This window comes from Prionailurus bengalensis, chromosome X, assembly GCF_016509475.1.
Source record: "Prionailurus bengalensis isolate Pbe53 chromosome X, Fcat_Pben_1.1_paternal_pri, whole genome shotgun sequence".
NCBI classification, from domain to species: Eukaryota; Metazoa; Chordata; class Mammalia; order Carnivora; family Felidae; genus Prionailurus; species Prionailurus bengalensis.
In genome coordinates, this window is record NC_057361.1 from 6,810,077 (window position 1) to 6,835,086 (window position 25,010).

The window sequence follows — 25,010 nt, forward strand, 5'->3', positions numbered from 1 at the left end:
TTCAAATCTTCTCGTTTCTCCCCAGGCAGGTCCCGGCGGCCAGTTGGCAGTTTATCTGATCGGATGCTGGGGAGCTCACTGGTCCCGAGGTCTACACATGAAGTCACCGTAAAGGTGAGCAACCCACAAGCTGTTGGGTCTTTGTCCTTTCACCTGAAGCCCCTTGGAGAAGTGGAAGGTGCCAGAACTGGACACTGTCTGTTTTAAAGTGGCAGGTTTTCAAGTTGCAGGGGCTCCTCCTTGCTGACATTGAAGGCAGTAGATGGAACACCACGAAACCGTTGCAGGCTATATGGTTAATTCTAAATGATGAATTCGCCTTTTATTGCCTTCAATGAATTTTGGATACTGAACCAGCTCTTCTAAACTTTTCTGGGTCTTACCAGGAGAGCATGACACCTTCTAAGACCAGTGTCAGCATTGTGAATTAAAATTAAACCAAGAGATTCATTATAATCAGGCACATGGGTATACGTTTTTGTCTCCTGTATCTTAATTTTGTGCTTTATTGGTTTATTTTTTTTAAGATTTTTTATTTTTATTTATTAAAAAATTTTTAATGTTTATTTATTTGGGGGGGGTGGGGGGCAGAGAGAAAGGGAGATATAGGATCCGAAGCAGGGTGCAGGCTCTGAGCTGTCAGCACAGAGCCCGGCGAGGGGCTCAAACATGTTAACCTTGAGGTCATGACCTGAGCCGAAGTCAGACACTTAACTGACTGAGCCACCCAGGCGCCCCTGATTTTATTTTTTTTTTAAGTAATTTCTCTACCCAACGTGGGGCTCACATTTACAGTCCTGAGATCGAGAGTCCCGTGCTCTACTGACTGAGCCAGCCAAGCGCCCCTGGACGTTATTAGTTTCTTAATGTAATTTGTTTGTATCTGCAAATTGACTAGCTGGTTAACCTTGAAACTTATTAGAACAACATGGGGTTATTACTTACATATCTAGGAGATGATAAAATTTCTAGAAGAGCAAATCAAACAGACGCCAAGAGTTGAAGCCCATATGCCAAACTAAACCTGATGGCCAGTTCTACAAAAGCTGTCATTGTTTGGTAGGTGGGATTTTAGGGTTTGATTTTATTATTTACTTTTTGGTGTTTCCTGTATTATTTACTTTTTATATTTACAATTTTGTCTTTCTCTAATTATTCTTCGTAAAAATAATAAAACCCACAGAACCTTTACAATCTTAAATACATAAAGATGGAAATTTGGGCAAGACTTTTGCTTATTGCTTAAAAAAAAACTCAGTTGGAACTAAAGTGATAGTCCTAGATTTAACTGAAGAATTTTATTGAGGTATTTTTTTGTTTAAAACCAAGTAATGCAAAACTGTTTAACAAAGTAAACATGTAAGAATCTTTAAAAAAAATTTTTTTTTTCAAAAAAAATTTTTTTTTAACGTTTTTATTTATTTTTGGGACAGAGAGAGACAGAGCATGAACGGGGGAGGGGCAGAGAGAGAGGGAGACACAGAATCGGAAACAGGCTCCAGGCTCCGAGCCATCAGCCCAGAGCCTGATGCGGGGCTCGAACTCACGGACCGCGAGATCGTGACCTGGCTGAAGTCGGACGCTTAACCGACTGCGCCACCCAGGCGCCCCTAAAAAATTTTTTTAATATACTTTTTTTTTTTAATTTTTTTTTTCAATGTTTATTTATTTTTGGGACAGAGAGAGACAGAGCATGAACGGGGGAGGGGCAGAGAGAGAGGGAGACACAGAATCGGAAACAGGCTCCAGGCTCCGAGCCATCAGCCCAGAGCCCGACGCGGGGCTCGAACTCACAGACCGCGAGATCGTGACCTGGCTGAAGTCGGACGCTCAACCGACTGCGCCACCCAGGCGCCCCTTTAATATACTTTTTTAAATGTTTATTTTTGAGAGAGAGGGAGCACATGTGCACACGAGTAGGGGAGGGGCAGAGAGAGATGGGGACAGAGGATCTGAAGTGGGTCCTGTGCTTTCATTCAGCACATAGCCCGACGTGGGGCTTGAACTCACCATCCATGGGATCATGACGTGAGCCAAAGTAGGACGTTTAGCCACCTGAGCCACCCAGGAGTCCCTAAATGTATAAGAATCTTGATATTTTACTCAAATATTTGAAAATTATTGTTTGCTAATGAGAACGTAAATTTGTAGGGGCACCTGGATGGCCCAGTCAGTTAAGCGTCCGACTCTTTTTTTTTTTTTAATTTTTTTTTTCAACATTTATTTATTTTTGGGACAGAGAGAGACACAGCATGAACAGGGGAGGGGCAGAGAGAGAGGGAGACACAGATACGGAAACAGGCTCCAGGCTCTGAGCCAACAGCCCAGAGCCTGACGCGGGGCTCGAACTCCCGGACCGCGAGATTGTGACCTGGCTGAAGTCGGACGCTTAACCGACTGCGCCACCCAGGCGCCCATGCGTCCGACTCTTGGTTTCAGCTCAGGTCACGATCTCACAGTTCATGAGTTTGAGCCCCATATGAGGCTCTGCACTGACGGTGTGGAGCCTGCTTGGGATTCTCTCTCCCTCTCTCTGTCCTTCTCCCACTTGTATGTGCGCGTGCTCTCTCAAAATAAACAAAAATTTGTAAAATGTTAATTAAGTTGAGCTTGTGATTGGCTTTAACCTAATATATTTTCAGGGTTCATCCATGTTGCAGCATGGGTCTTTCTTATGGCCGAAGAATATTCCATCGTAGGGTTATACCACGTCTTTGTTGATCCATCAGTTGGTGGACATTTGAGTTGCATTTCCCTTTCAGTTACGAATAATGCTGCTCTGAACGTTTGGGTACAAGTTTTTGTGCCGACGTCTGTCTCCATTTCTCTTGGGTATATATCAGAGAGGAGAATTGCTAGGTTGTATGGTAACTGTGTTTAGAATTGTGGTGAACTGCCAGGCTTTTCCATGAGTATTTTTTGAAATGTAGTTGAATCATCTTCTAAATGTCAGAGAAGCTGGGAGAGGTCTGCTGGTCATCAGTGTTTTGACTGGGATTTAACTCCGTACTTAGGGAACACAAGGTTCCATTGAATGGAGCATACATTGAATTCCTACTATGTATGATGCACTGTTTTTGAGCTTTATAGATGACTTTGGGTTTTGGGTTTTTTGTTTTGGTGTGTTTTGTGTGTTTTTTTGGTAGCCTTTGATAATTCATTGGGAAGTTTGTAAGATGCGCATGGTCATTTGGGATGATTGCGAGGAAAGGCACTCTGTTGAGTACTGACCACAGTACCTATCGTGCATGAGTAAGATTGGGAATCATCTGTAAATCACATCCCCTTTCTGTGTTTGGGTGCTGTGTGTCAGAAAGCGACAACTGGGGCGCCTGGGTGGCGCAGTCGGTTGAGCGTCCGACTTCAGCCAGGTCACGATCTTGCAGCCTGTGAGTTCGAGCCCCGCATCGGGCTCTGGGCTGATGGCTCAGAGCCTGGAGCCTGTTTCTGATTCTGTGTCTCCCTCTCTCTCTGCCCTTCCCCCGTTCATGCTCTGTCTCTCTCTGTCCCAAAAATAAATAAACGTCGGAAAAAAAAAAAATTAAAAAAAAAAAAAAAAAAAGAAAGCGACAACTAATCATAAGCTCCCTTAGATTTACCTAATTTCTACACGTGTGCTCCTTTGAAAGCCATTCACAGCTGACCGTGGCAATGGTGTTTCCTGCTCTTACTTTTAATATTTTAATTTTTTAAACTTTTTTATTTTTGAGGGGGGGTGGGGGCAGACAGAAAGGGAGACACAGAATCCGAAGCAGGCTCCAGGCTCTGGACGCTGAAGGGAAGGAGCCACCCAGGTGCCCCACCTGCTGTCACTTTGAAAGCGGTTGGTTTGTTCATGAGAGCATCCACAGTTGGGGGCATCAAGTTGGGGGCATCACCTCCGCTTAGCAGGCAGGTAGCTTTCGAGCTGGGAACAGACAAGGCGGTTGTCGTCTTCGGTGGAGCAGGGGCAGCATTTTCTGTCAGGGACGAGAGTAAACAGTTTAGGCTTTGAGGGCCGGCCAGTCTCTGTCACAGCCACTCAGCTGTGCTCTTGTGTACAAGGAGCTATCGATCACCCGTAAATGAGTGAACGTGGCTGAGTGCCAATAAAACTTTATTTATGGACCCTGGAATTTGAATGTCCTCTCAATTTCATGGGTCATAAAATATGATTCTTTTGATTTCCTTTTCAACCATTTAGAAACGTAAAACCTCTTCGTAGCTCGCAGGCCCCACGAGGGGAAGCAGCAGGTGGGGTGTGGCCCGCGGGCCGCGGTCGGCTGACTGGCGCCTGGAGGAACGCACCTGTTTTATTTGTCCCTCTTCTGACTTGTGCGTTTTGAACTGGAGTAATCTGGAAGTGCGGTTCTGGAGGGCCCATGACCGGGTTCAGACAGACGCCAAGCTGTGGTCACTTAGCAGAGGCGCTGCCCGTGTTCAGGGAGCGAAGACTTTTAGGAATTTGGGGGCCTTCCTGCCATGTAACGAGAAGTGGCCCTAACCGGAAGGTTCTCAGTCAGAGGCAGCTCCTCACCCCTCCCCGGGGCGGTAGGGAGCGGGGAGGACACTTGGCCACACGTGGACACATTTTTCAGGGGGAGGGCGCTACTGGCATCTAGTGGGCAGAGGCCAGGGATGCTGCTGGGCCTCCGACGGTGCTCAGGAGAGCCCCCACCGCAGAGACTTCGTTGGTCCCAAATGTCAGTAGTACCGAGATTTGCCACGCCCACTCACTATTCCTGTCAGTGCTTTATTTTGAATTTTAAATCTTACCAGCCTGTTTTTTTTTAATGTTTATTTATTTATTTTTGAGAGAGAAAGAGAGCGAGAGAGAGAACGAGCAGGGGAGAGGCAGAGAGAGAGGGAGACACAGAATCCGAGGCAAGGCTCCAGGCTCCGAGCTGTCAGCACAGAGCGCAACACAGGGCTCAAACTCACGAACCGTGAGATCATGAGTCAAAGTTGGATGCTTAACCAACTGAGCCACCCAGGCACCCCTAAAATTTTTCTTTTTTATTTATTTATTTTTTAAATGTTTTTATTAATTTTGGGACAGAGACAGAGCATGAGCAGGGGAGGGGCAGAGAGAGAGAGAGGGAGACACAGAATCCGAAACAGGCTCCAGGCTGTGAGCTGTCAGCACAGAGCCCGACACGGGGCTCAAACCCACAAACCATGAGATCATGACCTGAGCCGAAGTCAGACGCTTAACTGACTGAGCCACACAGGTGCCCCTAAATCTTACCAGCCTTGTGGCTGTGAAAATGTAAGTTGCAGAGCATTTGATGATAAAAATTTAGTTCTACATTTGCCGACATAAATAGGAGGATCATTGCATTCTCATCTAATGCTTAGAGTCATAATATTTTAAGTGTTTTATTTTATTATATTTTTGTTCTTCATTTAAACTGAAACGTGAAAAGATGCTGTTATATGACGACTTAGGAGTTCTACACCATGTGAATGGGTGAGGCATTGCCTGCTTTTATATTTATAGAGAAAGCCACGGGGTTTATTTTTCAAAACTCCAGAGGCCATGTTATATGAGCCCATGACTCCCTAACACAGGAAAGGGAATTCTAAAGGCCAAAATAAATCCTGTGTAAGTGGGTGAAAATCAGAGTGTGTTAGAGATCGCATAGCCGGCCTGTATGTCTTCCTAAAATCTGTTGGAGGGCCTAGTGTACATTGTAGAGAAGCTGTTTCCAACTTCTCAGTCTTGAAGATAATTAAATTTGTAAATCGATGTACAGATTAATTGGAAGTGTTGGCTTAAACCAAAGTCATTAGAAAAAGACTACTGTTATGTCTCCAAGGCAGTCTGCTTGGAAATCTTGGGTGCATGAGCTTGCATTTTCGTCTGGAGAGGGGGGGAAGAATAGAAAAGGGAGATTGTACATTGCCTGGTCTTGGGACGCACACCGTCACAGCGAGAAGCAGCAGTGATTTGCTGTTACTAGATTGGGCACTTTTAGGAAGACTTCCTCCTGGACAGGCAGAGAGAGATGTGTAAGCAAATACAGTGGCAAGTGCACAGAGTTTGAGAGAGGATTCCGTGGCCACTTGGGAGGCACACAGATGGTTTTGGAGGTAACCCCGAGGACCAAGGACTGGACGCCTTTCCTGTCACGTCAGCATCTGCCTTTGACGTGCACTTGAAGGCCCCGGCAAGCCATTAATTAACCCAGAAGGGCGGCTAAGCACAGAAAGGACCCTTTCTGAATGCCTCACCCGGGGATGTTTTTTATTCCGTGAAGAGCAGCATTATGTTTCTACGAAGAGAGCCCCTCCTCTCTGTCCTCCCCACCCTGAAGCCTCATTTCCTTCTTAGAAGCGCGGAGTCTTTCTCATGCAGATTATTTCTGGAGACTCTGTGCCAGGTTTTAATTACATTTTAATGAATGTGAAAACAGTTCATGTGCATAGGAGAAAATTTGGAAAATACAAAAAGCGCACATAGGGAGATAAATCTAGCAAAATTCCACCCCCAGGACTAGATGTGAGACTCTTTTGGAGGGTTCTCTTCCATGTGTGTGTGGGGGCGCGTGCGTGCGCACGTGTGTATACAAAACAAAATTTATCATCGTGTGCATTTGAAACCTGCTTTTTTTGTATCTAACTCTGCATCATGGATGTTTTCCCCAGTCATGAAGTATATTCTTTTTCGGACTTCACCTCATTCCCCTGGTTTATTCCCGTATTTAAATGGTAGTATTGTTGGTCGTAACTCTGGTAATAAAATAAGTTGTTTGATTTGATGTATAGGTTTGGGCCATCTGAGTGCAAATAAGTAAATAACTGTGAGATGAGTGGAAAATCGTTTCTTTAGGTATCTTTTATTACTATGAAATAATATATACGTATACTCACTGGTAAACGATGGTAAGTCTAGAAAGAAAGCGGTCAAGATGAAACCACTGTTCATGTTTTCATGTATTCCCCCCCCAACGTTTTCCATGTGTATATTTGCCTGTAATTGGGGTCAAACCGTAAATGCCGTAATTCATTGAACCCTCTTGTCATTGAACAGCGAAGTATTTCAACAGCTACACGTTGGCTTAATTACAGTCACGTGGGAGAAAGAAGTAATGCAAAGTGATAAGACCAGTCTGTTTCATCTCCAAAATAAGCTGGTCCCCAAGCAGGTTTTAGAAAAGGATTGTATGGGGGCGCCTGGGTGGCGCAGTCGGTTAAGCGTCCGACTTCAGCCAGGTCACGATCTCGCGGTCCGTGAGTTCGAGCCCCGCGTCAGGCTCTGGGCTGATGGCTCGGAGCCTGGAGCCTGTTTCCGATTCTGTGTCTCCCTCTCTCTCTGCGCCTCCCCCGTTCATGCTCTGTCTCTCTCTGTCCCCAAAATAAATAAAAAACGTTGAAAAAAAATTAAAAAAAAAAAGAAAAGGATTGTATGTAAATGTTAATACGTGCATTAAAAATTTGGGGCACGTGGGTGGTGGGTCTGTCCGTGAAGCATCCGACTTTGGCTCAGGTCATGATTTCATGGTCCGTAAGTTCGAGCCCCATGTCAGGCTCGGTGCTGACAGCTCGGAGCCTGGAACCTGGTTCCGATTGTGCGTCTCCCTCTCTCTGCCCCTCTCCTGCTCGTGCTCTGTCTCTCTCCCTGAAAAATAAACAAACATGAAAAAAAAATTTTAACTAAAAAAAAATTTCCTCTTAAACTGACCACTGATTGTAAAATAAAAGTAAACCCAGTTCCCGTTTGAAGGGAGGAAGACGTCCTGGGGGAAGCAATCAGCAAGTTAGGACCCACTGTGTTGAAGCCAGAATGTCCACGAAGAGAGAAAGTGCCTTTTGGATGATGAGGTCATTGCCAACAGATTTTCTGGTGGCTCTGGCTCTTGGTCCTCAGGCTGCAGAGAGACAGGTCCCAGAGACCTGAGTCTTTTCCAGATTACTTGAACCCAATGGATTCTTCCAGCATCCACGCCAACAGGCTAATAGGGAACGAGAAATGAGACAAACTTTTCTTCCATCCCTGGAGAAAAAGGGCTGCTTTAAAAGATTTTAAGAGACTATTTCATAATGGGGCAGATTGTTAACAGAGAAACTTTCCCCTGTAATGGTATCAGATTAGGACCTAATCTCCTCCTTTAATGCCTGTGTGCTTTGCTCTCTATCTGGGGACAAGGCCAGCTCCCACATAGGTCCCTTGTGGTCATATCTTCAAGGTAATCAAGTGGCAGTTCCAACTTGATGTTTGGGGCAGCCCTCTCCCTGCTAAATAAAACGAAACCCTTAAACGATATTTCTCTTGCGGCTGAACTTTGAACTAATTTGGGAAGGGAGCCGTGGTGAATAGGAGTTTCTGCCACCTTGCAATCAAATCGCAAAATGAAGAAACTCGCCTTCGGTTTCTCGAAGGCTCTTCTGCCCAGATCGCTGCATGTGCTGGCATGCTTCCCTTCGCAGGCACCACAGACACGCCATGGGCCACACTCTTGGGTCTCCACCACCCTGCCTCCACCGTTCCGGTCTCCACCTCTCTGGTCTGGGAGCAGGTCAACCAGGGAGTGCTGGGGCCTTCCCCATGCACTGAACAGCTCCGATCAGCCAGTTAAGGGGCCTCATGTCACAACTGGGTCAGGCAAGAAAGTAAACACAACTGCCCTAATTAAGAACCCCTCTGTTTGGGGGGTTATTTTTTGCTTTGTTTCTCCATGTGTTTGAGGCCAAGGAGCTGTCCCAGGGCCCCCAAAGCTTTCTTTTATTCTAGAACTGGAGCGGTTGGAGAGCATCCATGGGAGTTCTCAGAACTGGGGCTGGAAACAGATGCTGTTCCCGAACCGGTGAGGTGTTGAAAGTTGCCTTGTGTTGGGCGCTTGGGTGGTTCAGTCGGTTAAGCATCTGGCTTCGGCTCAGGTCATGATCTCACTGTTCGTGAGTTCAAGCCCCGCGTCGGGCTCTGTGCTGACAGCTCAGAGCCTGGAGGCTACTTCTGGTTCTGTGTCTCCTCCTCTCTCTGCCCCTCCCCTGCTTACACTCTTTCTCAAAAATAAATAAAAACATGAAAAATATTAAGAAAGAAAGAAAAAGAAAGAGAGAGAGAGAGAGAAAGAGAGGAAGAAAGGAAGAAAGAAGAGAAAGAAAGAAAGGAGAGAGAGAGAGAGAGAGAGAGAGAGAGAGAGAAAGAAAAGAAAAGAAAAGAAAAGAAAAGAAAAGAAAAGAAAAGAAAAGAAAAGAAAAGAAAGACAGTCATCTTGTATCTCCAACGCATCCATGTTAGGAAAGGAATACACACCGTGAGGCCTCTGTGCATCGTGCTTTCTTCAACGGGTTTTAGAAGTTCCGCTTGTGGGTTTGGAGATCACCGATTAACTGTTCCCAGGAGAGCAGCTCTGAGTCCATTTAGTGAGGGTGGGGTGTCCTGCCGATCCCTCCAGAAGGCCCGTTTTGGTTGCTCTTTGGGGATGCGCACAGTCAGCTGGATGGGAGGACGAGCTACCACATCCTGGATCTCTACTGTGCAGGAGGCCCCGCTCTGAGAATTTACAGAAAAGCGTTTAACCCTCGCGGCCTCTTCCAGGCATAGGGGCTATTGCTATCCTCAGTTTGGAGATGAGAAACGGAGTCCTGTGACCTGGCCGCCAACCTGGAGCTGGAAAGCGATGGCATTATGATTAGAAATTGGAGTTTCTGGCTCTTAGCCACCGGGCGCCCTGAATCCTGCATGAATCCCATGCTTTGACCCTGACTTTATTGCAGCCAGCACAGACCTCATGCGCCCGCTAAAAGTGTTCTTCCAGAGTGGAGAGAGGACATAGGCCGGCTTCTACCCGACATAATAGACATCGATGGCGTTTCATAGACACCAGCTCATCACAGATGGTGGTCTTCCCACGCTGGGTCTAGGGGAGCATTTGGTATATCATAAAAGGTCAAAATCGTTCTTGTATAGCAGCCCCCTCAGGCATGCGTGCGTGCGTGCGTGCATACACATGCGCGCGCACATACACACACACACGGCTCCTGTGCAGCTTTTCTCTTCCTATTCCCATGTTTCTCCCCCCACCTCATCTTCATCAACAGGAATTGTGTTTCCCCTCTGCCAGACCTTCCCTTTTCAGAAGTTGGAGGCCGTCCATAATACTTTTGGGGGCTTAACTATTGGAGCCCTTCGTTGTTTGCGTAGATGTCTTACTAAATAGCTTAAAGACAGGTTGTGTGTGAATTTGTTTAATCCCTAGTGTTTCTAAACACCATACCTTGAATATGGTAGACACCCAGAACTTACACCCTCTTACACCATCTCCTTACACACAGAAAATGCCGGGCAGACCATTTGGGCGCGTTGTTATTTGCAGCGGGATTTCGGTAAGTTCCGGTATAGGATCCAGTCATGCTTGTGTGACGTGAGCTGCTGCTTTGCAGTGTGAAGGCTTCCCGGCCTCTTCGCGGACTTTTCTTTCCCAGGAGGAGCACGTAGGAAAGAACACACAGTGCTGACAGTTGAATAAAGTGCACAGCAAGCGTTAGGGCCGAGATGTGATTCGCGATGTCACGAGGCCTCCGGAGACCGTTCAGCCCCGCCCCACCCCCGTGTGAAATGTGCCTTTACCTGCGTTCTCGCTTCAGATGTCTGAGTGTTGGATGGAGGGAGCCAGGGCGAGGTGAAGTCGGGGGGCTCGTTCATTGCGGGATTGTTATTTCGGCAGGAGTACGAGTGGCGGGAAAGGCCTTGAAAACTGGCACCCGTGGGCCACGCTGAATTGGCCCGGTGCGTGTGGAGCCCACAGCCTCCTCTGAGGGGCATGAGCATCCACGTGTATCGGTCCTTCTGGAAAGCGGACGCGACGGGGTCACGAGGACCCACGAGAAGTGACCTGCGGCCCCGGTGTGCTTTTCCTTCCCCTTAAAATCAAACTGGTGGTTTCAGACGGTTCCACTTTCGTGACCTTGAAGCATGTACGTTAAAAAGCTGGAGGAGTCCAGCTCACAAAGACAAACAGTGGACAGAAGAGTGGGTGCCAGGGACCAGGGGGAGGGGGAAATGTGGAGTGAGTGTTCAGTGGGGACAGAGTTCCGGTGTGGGAAGATGAGAAAGTTCTGGAGATGGATGGGGGGATGGTCGCTCAACAGCGTGAATGTACTCAGTGACAGTGAATTGTACATCGGAAGGTTATGATAGTAAACTATATGTGATGTATATTTTACCACATTAAAAACAGAAGAGCAAGAAATAGAGCTGAACCATTCGTGTAAATTGAATCTCTGTCGTCTGATACAGAGAACTCAGGCCGTCCTGTCCTTGAGTAGAAATTGTGGAAATGCAGAGCAGCTCATGTTAAGGAGTTCACAGCCTTGCCTTACAAATCTTTTCCATCCGCAAGAGCCATTTCACGTTTAAGCGAAGGCAGGAATGGGGGACTTGAGAAATGGTATCACTACCATTGAAACTCCTACTGCCTAAGCCATTGCTTATGACCGAGTTTCGTAAAGAACAGGACAAGGGCTCCTTCCTTCCGTCTTCACTTATGGATGGCCTCAGAAAATGGCACCTGGGAAGGCGGGTGACAGGAGAGGCAGAATGTCCTTGCTGACACTGAAATCAGAAGTTTGTGTTGGCGGGGGCATCTGGGTGACCCAATTGGTTGAGCGTCCAACTTCGGCTCAGGTCATGTTGTCGCGGTTTGCGGTTTCGAGCCCTGCGTTAGGCTCTGCGCTGACAGCTCGGGGCCTGGAGCCTGCTTCGGATTCTGTGTCTCCCTCTCTCTGTGCTCCTCCCCCACTCATACTGTGTCTCTCTTTCTCTCTCAAAAATAAATAAACATTTTTAAGAAATAGAAAAAAAGGAAGAAACGTTGTGTTGGGAATGCATCCTTGTGTTCAGAGCCGGTGAACTTGAATACCTCTAGTACCTGAGCACTTTGTTATATGAAATTATACAACAGAACTTGGGGAGCGGGGGGAGATCCATCATTTTATTCTAACATCCATCTGTGAGATTTAGATCTTGTCTTGGAGAACAGAGGATAGGTAAGTTCTTTCCCACCCTTAATGAGTGGAAGTTGGTGAGGTTGGTCTAAAACAGTAACTTTTGGCCAATGAATCTCAGCCATTTGCCCCGTGGAGTCAAAAAAAGTGAAGTGAACCCTTCAAAACAACCCCCACTGCCTTCACATTCATTGCTTGGAGGGGTGGCAACTAAGCACCCAGTTAATTGTTGGTTTCTCTTGATTTCAGTGTAATCAGACCCATTGATGAGTTGAAGTGGACCGAATATTGCTGCTAGGTTTATGGTCAGTTCGGAGAGTGTTCTCATGTTTGTATTGAATAGTCTAAGAATATATATGTACATTTTACTGGTTACTGTAAATTCTTTTTTTTTAATTAGGTTTTAAAAGAAACATTTAATAGGGGCACCTGGTTGGCTCAGTTGGTTAAGTGTCTGACTTCAGCCTAGGTCATGATCTCGCTGTTCCTGAGTTTGAGCCCTGCATCAGGCTCTGTGCCGACAGCTCAGAGCCTGCTTCAGATTCTGTGTCTCCCTCTCTCTCTCTCTCTCTCTCTCTCTCTCTCTCTCTGCCCCTCCTGCATTTGCACTCTGTCTCTCTTTCTCAAAAATAAACATTAAAAAAAATTAAAGGAACAGTCATTTAATTTTTATACATTTATGTGTATGTGTGTGTATATATATACATATATATATAGAGAGAGAGAGAGAGAGAGAGGGAGAGATAGAAAGAAAGAGGGCCTGTGTGAGCAAGGGAGGGACAGAGGGAATCCCAAGCAGGCTCCACACCATCAGCACAGAGCCCACCACAGGGCTGGAACTCACAAACCGTGCGATCGTGACCTGAGCCGAAACCAAGAGTCGGCTGCCCAGCTGATGGAGCCACCCAGGCAGGCGCCCCAAAGAAACAATCATTGAAAAGCTAGTTAGGTGTTCAGTTGTGTGTAGGGTAATTGATCCAGCTACTAGGATTTGTTTTTCTTTTGTTTTGCTTTTTTTAGAGAGAGAATGGGAGAGGAGCCGAGGGAGAGAGAATCTTGAGCAGGCCCCACATTCAGCACAGAGCCCGACGTAAGGCTCAGTCCCGCAACCATGAGACCATAACCTGAGCCGCAATCAAGAGTTGGATGCTTAACTAACTGAGCCACCCAGCCGCCCCCAATTACTAGGGTTTTTGGGGTTGTTTTTTGTTTTTTGTTTTTTTTAATTAAACTACATAGCTCAGGTAGAGCAGTTGGGGGGACACATAGGGCAAGTCTCGTTGACCAAGTGACATTTCACCTGGTTCTCTTGCAGGCCAAGGCTGGTTTCTATTTTCTTTTCTCTGCTGCTTACAAGTCAAAAAGCCTTTAAATTTTTTTTTTCAACGTTTATTTATTTTTGGGACAGAGAGAGACAGAGCATGAACGGGGAGGGGCAGAGAGAGAGGGAGACACAGAATCGGAAACAGGTTCCAGGCTCTGAGCCATCAGCCCAGAGCCCGACGCGGGGCTCGAACTCACGGACCGCGAGATCGTGACCTGGCTGAAGTCGGACGCTTAACCGATTGCGCCACCCAGGCGCCCCTCAAAAAGCCTTTAAAAAGTTAACAGTGTGTTGGGAAAGCCTTATCCTGACTTATAAACTTAGAAAAATTGGTCCATGATAGGAAATCTGAGGATGGTGCGTAAAGAGAAAGAGGAGCGGACTGACAAAAATTGCCCCCGGTCCCTGGTGTCTTACGGATGTCGTGTCCCCTGCTCCGCGGTCCTGTGCGGTCACATGTGCAGACACGTGTGTTTATCAGACACTTGGGGCTGGGGAACGAGAAGCAGCTTCTTGCAGGTGCATCATCTCGAAACACTTTCTCCGTAGAAACCAAAAGAGATCCGACTGCTGAAGGAAGAACTCCACGTTTCACTTTCTGCTGAACATACCGGTGATCTTGTGGGAGGATTGGACGCAGCCTGTTAGAAAAAGCCCGGCTCTTAGGCTGCGTTTTCAGCGATCTCTCGCGGGGGCTTGGCCGCGTCCTTAAGCGACACCCGTGAGCTAGCGGCACACCGCGTACGACCCTGTCCGTGCGTTTTCATTTTCATTGCAAACACAACGTGCTGGGTTTTCTTCTCCAGAAGTGTTCTCGACCAGCAGCACTTTTGCAGTTCGGACCATTTGGAGAGTCTGGAGACATTTTTGATCGTCAGAACCATGGCGGGTGGGAGCTGGTGCTGGCATCTAGCGGGTGGAGGCCAGAGAGGACACTCAGCAGCCTCCGGTGCACAGCACAGCCCCATAACAGCATCCTCTGGCTCCACATATCTAAAATGCTGACATTGAGAGCCTGATGATTAGATTTTGCTTCTTTTTTTGGGTGGGGGGGGAAGGGCAGAGAGAGAGAGAGAGAAAGAGAGCAAGAGAGAAAGAATGTTAAGCAGCCTCCACACTGGGTGTGGATCCCCGATACAGGGCTCAAGACCTCACGCCTGTGGGATGGTGACCTGAGCCAAAATTGAGGCTTGGGCGCTCAACTAACCGAGCCACCCAGGCGCCCCAGATTTTACTTATTTCTAAGCACCCAACGTGACAGAATAAACAACGACGTGACTCGGGGTGGTCTCTGAGTCATTTCACGCTGCTGTGGCAACATACAACAGATGGGGCAGCTTAAACGTCACGTTTATTGCTCGCAGCTCTGGGAGCTAGAAGTCTGAGATCCAGGCACTGGCAGATTTGGGATCGGGTGAGGACCCACTTCCTGTTTCCTCCATGGACGTCTGCTCATCGTGTCCTCACTTGGCAGAAGGATGAGAGCTCTCTGGGGGTCTCTAACATATAAGGGCGCTAATCCCATTCGTGGGGGCCCCACCCTCATGACCTAATCACCTGCCAGTGGCCCCACCTTTGAGCACATAGTGAGTTCATCATTGTAACTGACGCATTACTGCCCCGCTCAACGTCAGCTCAGCATCAGCAAAAGTCCGTTCAGTGTTAGCCTTGTGTGGCGCACGATTTTGTTATTGTTTACATTGTCTCCCCTCAGTAATGTTTTTGTTTCATTTGGTTATGCTCCGATCTCATAGTTTTTTTATTTAGCCTCTCATATTTTCCTAATGCTGTCTTACGAGTGAATTTCCCAGAATTCAAACAAATCTCAGGACAGATCTGTATTTCGGCTGTCAGATTTTCTCTTCAGTATATACAGAAGCACAGAATATCACCAAATTAACTAAACATAAGCATTTTTAAAAATTAACTTTTTTATTCATTTTTGAGAGACAGAGACAGAGTGCAAGGTGGGGGTGGGCAGAGAGAGGAGATCCAGAATCTGAAGCAGGCTCTGGGCTCTGAGCTATCAGCACAGAGCCCGACGCCGGACTCGAACTCATGAACCACGGGATCACAAGCTGAGCCGAAGTTGGACGCTCAACCGACTAAGCCACCTGGGCGCCCCAACATAAGCATTTTTTGAGTGGCAAAATTCTGGTAACTACAGTGAGAATTGGAATAACCCAAGAGGCAGTCATGTTGTTTGTCTTCTGCTGCCTGTTGCCACGGGTGCAACAGCCGGAAACAACACATTGCTTATCCCGAGTCTAGGCACGCCTTTGCTGGGTCCTCTGCTCAGGGTCTCACAGGGCTGTGGACAACGTGGTGGCTGGGCTGCATCTGCGTTTGGAGCTTGCCTGTCCCTCCATCCCGCCCCCAAGTTTCCACCTGCCTTCCAGCTATCCGGAGGTCTCTGCCAGACCAATGCAGTGAGCTCTGTGACAACATACAAAAGTTGGAGTTCCTCTTTGTCCATGCGCCAGTGTCCCGAGATGTGGCTTCTTCATAGAAATGACGTCAAGTGGACGTGCACCCTTTACTCCTCATTCACGATTGGTTTACTTCTCCGTGCTAGGGACGGGCCCATACGCAGAGCGACTATCAGCTTATCGCTTAAACTCGGCAAGTGAAGGATATTTTGATTAATCATTTTTCTAGAACAACAGGTATGATCCAGTCAATGTGGTTACCTGCCCTAGGGGTGTTGACATGACTTCTAGTCTGCTCAGGCATCTTCTGTGTCTCTGGAAAAGCGTGTAGTGTTCTATCTGACCACGTCCATCAGAATGCACCTCAGGAACACAGTCATGCTCATTACCAAGTACGTTGTCATGTACGCAGCACACACGTGATTTTTAGTGAATAAAAAGTTGGGCTTCGTGGGGCGCCTGGGGGGCTCAGTGGGTCTGACTCTTGGTTTCGGCTCAGGTCATGATCTCATGGTCCGTTGTGACACTGAGCCCCAAGTCGGGCTCTGTGCTGGCAGCACGGAACCTGCTTGGGCTGCTCGCTCGCTCGCTCGCTCGCTCTCAGTCTCTGCCCCTTCCTGTGTGCACGCGCTCTCTCTCTTCCTGTCTCTCTCACTCTCTCAAAATAAATAAGCATTAAAAAAATAAGTCGGGGGGCGCCTGGGTGGCTCAGTCGGTTAAGCGTCCGACTTCGGCTCAGGTCATGGTCTCACAGCTTGTGGGTTCGAGCCCTGCATCAGGTTCTGTGTTGACAGCTCGGAGCCTGGAGCCTGTTTTGGATTCTGTGTCTCCCTCTCTCTGCCCGTCCCCTGTTCATGCTCTCTCTCTGTCTCAAAAATAAATAAATGTTAAAAAAAAAAATTAAAAAAAAATAAGTCAGATTTTGTTTCCATTATCTGTTGCCCCTGAATTTGTCCCCATCAGTGTGGTTTGTGCCTGACCCTCCCAGCCTTGTAAAATACACCGACACTTCTTTGGTTTTTTTAATTTTTTGAAACATTCGTCCTGGATGCGTTTATATTGATGTATATTATTACAAAGTTATAATTACCTTCATGGTTATAACGTCACATCACGGGTGTTATTTCTTTAGTCGTCTCAGCGAGATGCAGTGACACAAATACAGGCAGTGTTTCAACACTCTCTCTCCACTTTCTCCTGTCGTCTAACAGAGGGCGGCTCCCGCATCGTAAAGACCTCGTCTCCGCGAGGTGAGGCTAAGATGAGCATAACCAGCGACGAGGTGAACTTCCTGGTGTATCGCTACCTCCAGGAGTCAGGTAAGAGGCTTGGGTGTCTGTCAGCAGGGGAGTCCTCTTCAACATGCCACGTGCACGTCCACCAACCGTTGGGCCGGGAAACCAGGCCGTAGGAAAAGAAGAGCAAACAGACGACGTTCTTGTTCAGAGAGTGGAAAAAGAGAAGGCTCCGGGGCCGCCCCGTTCCCGGGATGGGGTGGGGAGCGCGTTCTTTTCTTCCCTTGATGTTTCTGTCCCGATGAGATCAGATTGGAGTTAAGGTCAAGAGCAGTTGGGATGGACGTCGAGAGTGGGGTAGCGCAGGGAGCGGCGGCTCTTGGCTTCCTGCACGGTGAGGGCGTTTGTGGGCTAGTCTGTCGTCACGATGTGTCTGTCTATGAACCTCTCAGACTCGGAACCAGTGATCTGTTGAGCCCCTGAACCACTCCCCCAAATGGACCGTTGTCAGTTTCCCAAAACGTGGGAGTAGTTCCGGTTTCTTCCAGCACTTCTGATTAGGACCAAGATGTCACTCGGCGGTAAGCAAAGACCGGGGCAGATACGTGTTCCCCGCGGACACAGTGGACCTTGTGAGTAGCGTCTGCTATCCTCCGGGAGTGGGGGAGGGGCTGACAAGCACCCGAGGCCCGGGGTCTGGCCTGGCTTTGTCACAGGCCAGCCACAGTCCTCTGAGGAGCCCTGTGATGCCTCAGAGCGTGGATCCCCCCCATTCCTCGATGTCGCAGATGCCCCACACAGCGGAGCCTCACCACAGTGTCGTGGGTTGCTTGTGGGTGCTTTTTTTTGAATTCTCAGGAGTCTGAATTCTTCTTAAATTCACGTTATTCGGTTTTTAATGAATTTCTGAAATGAATATTGTCTTCCGAACTTTAAAATATTTCATTCGAGACGTACACGACGACGTTCGTGGAGGACATCCTACCCCTTCCGGTACGCGAGTTGGCGCCTGTGTGCGACCCTCCTCTGTCGTCCCCTCTCTCTCTTCAGTGGTAACTGCCCCTCCTGGTTTTTGCACTTGCTGTGTCTGCGATGGCTTCCTAAGCAGTGGGCGTACAGATGTATTAGTTAGCCCCGGCTGCTGTAACAAAGTACCACGGACCGGGCCGGCTTGAACAGAAATACGTTGTCTCACGTTTCTGGGGAACCAAAGTCCAAAATCAGGGTGTGAGCAGCCTTGGTTCCTTCTGAAGCCGCCGAGGGAGTCTGTTCCATGCCTGTCTCCCAGCTTCCGGTGGTTTGCTGGCCGTCTTTGCCTTTGTCGTCACACGGCCTCTCCCTGTGTGCCTCCACCCCTGTCCAAATTGGTCAGATTTCTCCTTTCTGTAAATCTTCCTTCCGAGATTCTCTCCTTTTGGAAACAGCCGTCCTGGATTAGGGCCTCCCTGTAGTGCAATAAAAACCCATCTTAGCATAACATCTGCAGCGACCGTGTTTCCGGATAAGGTCACTTTCTGAGGTGGACCAGGGCTTAGGACTAACTTAGGAATTTGGGGCAGGATCAGTTCAGCCCCTAACTCTTGGTTTCGCACGTGTTTGAGCCTTTTACGCTTGATATCCTATCGTTTATGTTCCGCAACTTGGTCTTTCAAGACGGAAACCAGTTCCCGAGCCTCCACCTTCCAAAGACACACGGACAAGAGTGAGGGGCAAGCGGCATGTGAGCCCCTGGGTCCTGGCTCTTCCTCAGTCAGCCTGCAAGGTGTGGCATCCAGACCACGTGGCTCGGGCTCTGAGCCTTGAACAAGTTATTTACCCCCACGAGCGTCCCCTTCCCGCGCAAAAATGGTTAACCTGGGCCATAGTACTGGAGTTCACTGGACACGTGGCATCATAGAACAAACCCCTCTCCCCGTCCAAGCCTGGATATCTGTGCCTGGGGACCCCAACTAGCACTTTCCATGGAAGGTGCACACTCTTTCTCCATGTAGATTGGGTCACTTGGAGTAGCTGGTCCCAGGCATAGTGTGACAGAAATTGACAAAACGTGTATGACCTCAGCCCCGGGGATTGGGGAAGTCACTAGCACCGATCTCCTACCTTGTTGTGGGGCATTGCTCACCTGAGCACAGGTGCTCTCCTGTGACACAGCAGATATACTCTCCGAGCCATGTGCTTCCCTGTCGACTTCCAGCATTGAATTCTGAATTCGAGATGCCTTTCTTTTTTTTTTTTAATTTTTAATGTATATTTCTTTTTGAGAGAGAGACAGAGCATGAGAACGGGAGGGGCAGAGAAAAGGAGACACAGAATCCGAAGCAGACTCCAGGCTCTGAGCTGTCAGCACAGAGCCCAACGTGGGGTTCGAACTCATGGACTGCGAGATCATGACCTGAGCCGAAGTCGGATGCTCAACCGACTGAGCCACCCGGGCTCCCCCAAGATGTCTTTCTTTTAAAACCCCTCTGCACGAAGATACAGTCAGAATATGTGGTAAAACCTCGAGCTGAACTTCAGCATGAATAAACAGTGTGGGAGAGATACCTAAGTGTAGCCTGGGGCTAGGGTTCTGGGTTGGCTGGTCCCTGGGGCCCGAGGCACTCCAGCAAGAGAGCTGCTGGCCTCTTTGCGTAAACACAGAAACCATCCCTGCCCCAGAAAGGCCACACTTCCTTTTCGTGTGTGTGTTTACACGCGGCTCCTGTTTGTGGCTAAAGCTTCCGTAACCAGGCAACCGAGGAAGGGAGTTGGGGGACGGGATGGATAGGATATCACTGGGGTGGGTTTTATGTCACAACTGTGAACGCCTGTCCTCTCCGTCACAATCCTTACCGACCGTCCCACATGTCGCGTGGGTATTTAAGAAAGCCATGCTTGAGCTTTGTGACCACAAGGCCTGGACTTGACCCGAGTCCTCCCATAAGGACAAGTTCAAAAGCAGGGAGAGAAGAAATGCCACATTCAAGTGTTCCTTTTGGGGTCATTCTATATGTTCATTTCAAATCCTAAATATGTGATGAAGCACGTATTGATTGAGGGCCCATCAAGTGCAGAGAGCACCTTCTCAACCTTTCAGTGTCTCCTTTCTAGCTGCAGAATCGGGGTTGGGGCATTGGGGGTGCATGGTGGTTCAGCCAGTCGAGCATCTGACTTCGGCTCAGGTCACGATCTCATGGTTTGTGGGTTCAAGCCCCATGTCGGGCTCTGTGCTGGCAGCGTAGAGCCTGCTTCAGATTCTCTGTCTCCTTCTCTCTCTGCCCCTCCCCTGCTCATGTTCTTTCTTTCTCAAAAATAAACAAACATTAAAACGGGGGGGTTAGGGAGAAAACACACCCCTTGAGCATATGTCTCCTTCAGGCATCTCTGCTCTCCCCCACGTACCTCCAGCAACTCAAAAATAAGTCCTGTGTGAACATAGGTGACTCATTCCTCCACACCTACCCATCCAGCTTTCCTTGCCAGAAGAGTCCAGGAGGTTCTCTGTTTCCGAGAACCCCTCTCGTGCAGCAGGGTCCCATCCTTAGGCCTTGTGTGGAAGAAGGCGGGTGCAGGGGAGGGAGGGAGGAGGTGGTCAGGGGATGGCTTTACAGTGAGACAGACAGCTAGTTCTCTGGTCTGTGTGCTCTTAGCCTCACTGCACGGGGACAGACCCACCAGGTTCCAGCCCACCTTCATGGGTGCAGTGAGGGACAAGTTCCCAGAACCACGGTTGCTCCTAGTCCTGGCCACCTGAGCCACAGGGGAGAGCCCGCCTTCTCTGTGCCGAGCCAGTGGACAGCGTTCCTGGCCCTCCTGTCTCCAGCAGCTTCTGTCCTGGATCCTCTGTATCGGTGAGGACGCTGTGAATCCCCAAAGGAATATTTGTCTCCCCGATGGCAGGAAAGCAGTGTATTGAAGATGATCCCTTCCTTGTTGTGAGAATCCAGGTCACGTGACTTCAGACTTGGGAAAGAGTCCCCAAAATGGGCTTACCTCATTTGCCCACGAGCAGCAGAATTAAGATCCTCTTAGATCTTCCCTGGCCCTCACCTGGAAGTGAGGAGGTAGATTCCAGGCCCAGAGGCATATCCCACGACCGTCAAGGCAGACGGAGAGGCCTTGTTACCGTCGTTAGTTGTCTGAAGCAGGGGCCTTGCCCAGGAAAGGACTCAATAGATACTCTTGGTTTGTGACATCTCACGGTAGTGGCTTCCGGGCTCCCTGAAGGACGAAAGTGCTGGTTGGTAAGCAAGGCTTTTATTTATTTCTTTATTTTTAATTTTTCTTTTTAAATGTTTATTTCTGGAAGAGAGAGAGAATGTGAGCAGGGGAGGGGCAGAGAGAAGGAGACCGAGAATCCCCAACAGGCTCCTTGCTGTCAGTGAGCTGTGAGTGCAGAGCCCGACTCGGGGCTCGAACCTGTCAACCGCGAGATCGTGACGTGAGCCAAAAAGCAAGACTGAGACGCTTCACCAACTGAAGCGTTTCACCAAGTGAAGCGTACCTCCTCAGTCAGGAGGGCTTTTAAGTTAAGCAGTGAGAAACGTGAATTGTCAGCCACAGCAGCCAAGTGGCCGAGGTAGCTTTTGCCCGAGTTACGGCAGTCCTGCTTCGAGGGGTAAGACTCCGCCGGCCTCTGCCTCGTGGGGGTTAATCGTGCGGTCACTCTTGCTGTCTGGGCCATTGTTAGAGACACAGACGATGGCGGGGCGCCGTCCCACCCAGCCCTAGGCCCGCTTCAGGCTCTGAGCCAGATAGAGGCAGGGAGCGAGCCCTGCGAGGGTCTTAGGCTGCCCAGGCTTCTGTGAGCAGCGTCTCCAGATCCTGGATGAATCTGGGCTTGTTTGCCCCTGCTTTTTTCTGAACCCAGTGTGGGAGGCTGGCATGTGTTCCGGCTCCGTGTGGAAAGTGGGAGAATTCAGTGAGTCCTTGTAAGCATAAGTGTTTCCTCTTTTGCTTCGTTCCAAAGTCCAAATTGTAAAGAAAATATTTTCTCCGAGATGAAACCGACTGAGCCACTCGACTGACTGAGCCACCCGGACGCCCCTGTTTTATTTTTTTAACGGAGGTATAGTTTTCAATGCTGTAAAATTCACCCTTTCTAAAGTACAGGTTTGCACCTTTTGCCAAACGTCTCTGGTCACGTAAACAGCAGTACAATTGAGATCAGAGAAGAGTCCATCACCCCCAAAAAGTCCCCCGGGCCCCTTGGTAACCCAGCCATGTCCCCACCACAGCCCCTGGCGACCGGCGCTCTGTTTCCTGTGCACATAGTTTTGCCTTCGTGAGAACGTCGTGTCGATGAAATGGTAGGGGGTGTAGCCTTCAGAGTCCGCGTAACACAAGGGAGATTCGGTCACGCTGTCCGATGCCCTGGTCGGTGGTTCTCTGTGGTGAGTAGCGTTCCGCTTTAAGACCGCGTAGCAGTTGGCTCGTCCGTCTCTCGTTGAAGAACATTTGAGTCGTCCCCAGCTTTTCCCGATCACGGCTGAAACAACCGGAGACATCTGCGTACAGTGTTTTCGTGTGAACGTAGGTTTTCGTCTCTCTGGGGTGAGAATCTAGGCGTGGGATTGCAGACCCCTCGCTAAGTGGAGGCTGAAGGTGATCAGGAGCCGCTGCTGCGTCCTTTTCCGTCTCGCTGGGCAGCAAAGCACTTGAGAAACGTCGGTCGTTTTGCAGATTTGCTTAGGGCTGCCGGGCTACCTGGAAACTCGGTAAACGGACATTAGCCCCGGCAGACATACGCGCAGGACACAGATGAAGCTTCCTCTTTGGGTTTAAAAGTAGCCTTCTTGAATCTGCATGGTTTTTGCCAGTCAAAACCAGCCAGTCACGGTTTTTGCCAGTGACTTTCACCCAGAACTGCTGAGTGAGAGAGCATCCCAGTGCCCAACCTTCTCCTCCTTCAGCATCGTAACTTCACGCATAAAAATAGAAAAGTCTGCAGCCTGGCCAGGCGGCCGGTGGGTACGACTGGGCGTCTGGGCTGGGCGTGTGTCCATCTGTGCGTGCTTCCGGGCAGAGAGCGGCGTTCCTGCAGATGGGGCCCTGGGCAGGGCAGACACTGAAACGCTCCGGGTGTGGATTCAGGTATTTCCCCACCTCGAGTTTTGTGACCGTCATCAGAGAACGGGCCACAGAGAACGGGCAGACGCTTCACAAAACCAGTCGCCGACCGCGGTGGCGGTTCTGCTGCTGGAAGAGAAACGCAAGTGACACAGCGTTTTGTCCCTGCGGCTGCGTTAGCAGGCCGTGCGGCCCCAAGGGCTGTCCTTGTAAACATTTCAGGCAATAAAAGGAACTTATCATTACAGTAGGTGGTAAAAATGGATAGATATCACAAATCACCAGGAAGATGAACTTCGTTCTTCATTCTGAAGCGTTTCAGATAGGATTGAAGACTCCTTATACACGGAACTTCTTTCCTGATTCATCAGGATTTGTCATCGAGAGGCTGGTTTATTATACGTGTTTCTCGTCTCCGTTAACGTCACAATCCATGCAGATGGGAGCGTTGACGGTTTCCTGCAATGAAAGACTGCAGCTTAGACCGGTTCTGTTTTCCTCAAGAGCCGTATCTGCACACGTGTTGACTAGCTACGTAGAATTAGGCGTGTTTCCTCTGACTTACGTAACATACGCATGGTTCTCTATTTGCATATCGTCCTTACATAGTTTAGGGTGTGTGTCAGCCAAGAAGGATAGGGAACTATTATGTACTCAGACTTTCAAGGTTGACAGTAGAACTCAGATGCCATTTCTCACTCATTTCATGGAGCTTCTAGGCCAAGACCGATGATAAAGATTCCCTGGCCAGGTGGCAGGCACCCTTTTGTGTCCCCGCTGCCCGTCTATGATGTCAGCGTGGTTAGGACATAAGAGGAGACTGAGTATTGCTTAGGTGGCATTTTCTCTCAACCGCGATCCCCGGCACAAAGCTGAAGGTGGTTCTGTCCTAAACACACAGAAAAGCTTTTACTTTACAGAAAGATTATGGAGCCGTTTAAAAATCATGCGTGTGCACACAGCCACTTCCCGGGATCAGGTCAGGAAAGAAGCCTGTTTGGATAAGAGAGAGCGCCAGGATTCCAATTTTATTAGAATCTTGTTTGGTTAAAGACAGTGAGCAGTTCATATTGAGTGTCATTTCTGTCCCCACTCAGCATCTCAGGTTTATGAGCTTATAGCAAGAGGGGTGTTGGAGAATGTCCTGGGAAGATGTGCTATCTTCCTGTAGAGATGAGCTCCTCCCTTTAGGGGTGCAGTAGTATGTTCTCTTTTTTTAATGTTCGTTTATTTTTGAGAGAGAGGGAGGGAGGGAGGGAATCCCAAGCCAGTTTTGTGCCATCAGTGCAAAGTCCAATGCGGGGCTCGAACTCACAAACTGTGAGATCATGGTCTGAGCTGAAAGCAAGAGTCTGACGTTCGACCAGCTGAGCCACCCGGGCGCCCCAGAATGCTCTTTTAGAAAATTACTGTGGAAGCCACCCCCGTGTCCATGGACGGGGTGAACAGATAAACAGAATGTGCTGTGTGCACACTATAGAATGTGACTCAGCCTGACCAAAAGGGGGGTCATTCTGACTCCCTACTACAGAGTGGACGGACTTTGAGGCCATGATGGTGAGTGACATAAGCCAGACACAAGACCGACAACTGCGCTAACGGTCTGCTAACGTGAGGTATCTGAACCGTCAAAGTCATAGAGACGGAAAGTAGGACACAGGTTATGGGGGGCCACGAGGGCAGAGTGGGGACTTAGTGTTCCATGCGGACAGTCTGGGAAGATGACAGGGTTCTGGAGTTGGGCGCTCGGGACGTTTGCAAGCAGTGTGAGAGTACTTAATGCCACTGACCTGTGCACTCAGAAATGGCAAGATCAGTACATTCTGTGTTACGTGTATCTTACCACAATTTTGTAATAAGTCGCCATGTTACAGGTGAGAAGTTTCATGTATAGATTGTTTCAGAGTTTGGAATCTCAACAGAAAGTGAGGAAGCCACTTGAATTCCACACTGATGATACCACATTTAAGGGCCTTTTAAAGACCTTTTAAGTTTATTTATTATTGGAGAGCGAGAGAGACAGCATGAGTGGGGGAGGGGCAG

The 25,010-nt window shown here is 48.8% G+C and overlaps 1 protein-coding gene across 4 annotated transcripts in view; it reads left to right on the forward strand.

The window, feature by feature from the left end:
- Positions 1 to 25,010, forward strand: part of TBL1X (transducin beta like 1 X-linked) — a 234,292-nt gene that overhangs the window by 162,721 nt on the left and 46,561 nt on the right. For 3 of the 4 annotated variants that reach the window (XM_043571099.1, XM_043571098.1, XM_043571096.1), the window contains 2 exons: positions 26 to 114; positions 16,896 to 17,003. In XM_043571099.1, the coding sequence (XP_043427034.1) occupies positions 16,946 to 17,003 (58 nt within the window). In that variant the 5' untranslated portion in view covers positions 26 to 114; positions 16,896 to 16,945. Of the gene's footprint in view, positions 1 to 25; positions 115 to 12,180; positions 12,237 to 16,895; positions 17,004 to 25,010 lie in introns of all 4 variants that reach the window. The other variant, XM_043571100.1, reaches the window with a different exon arrangement.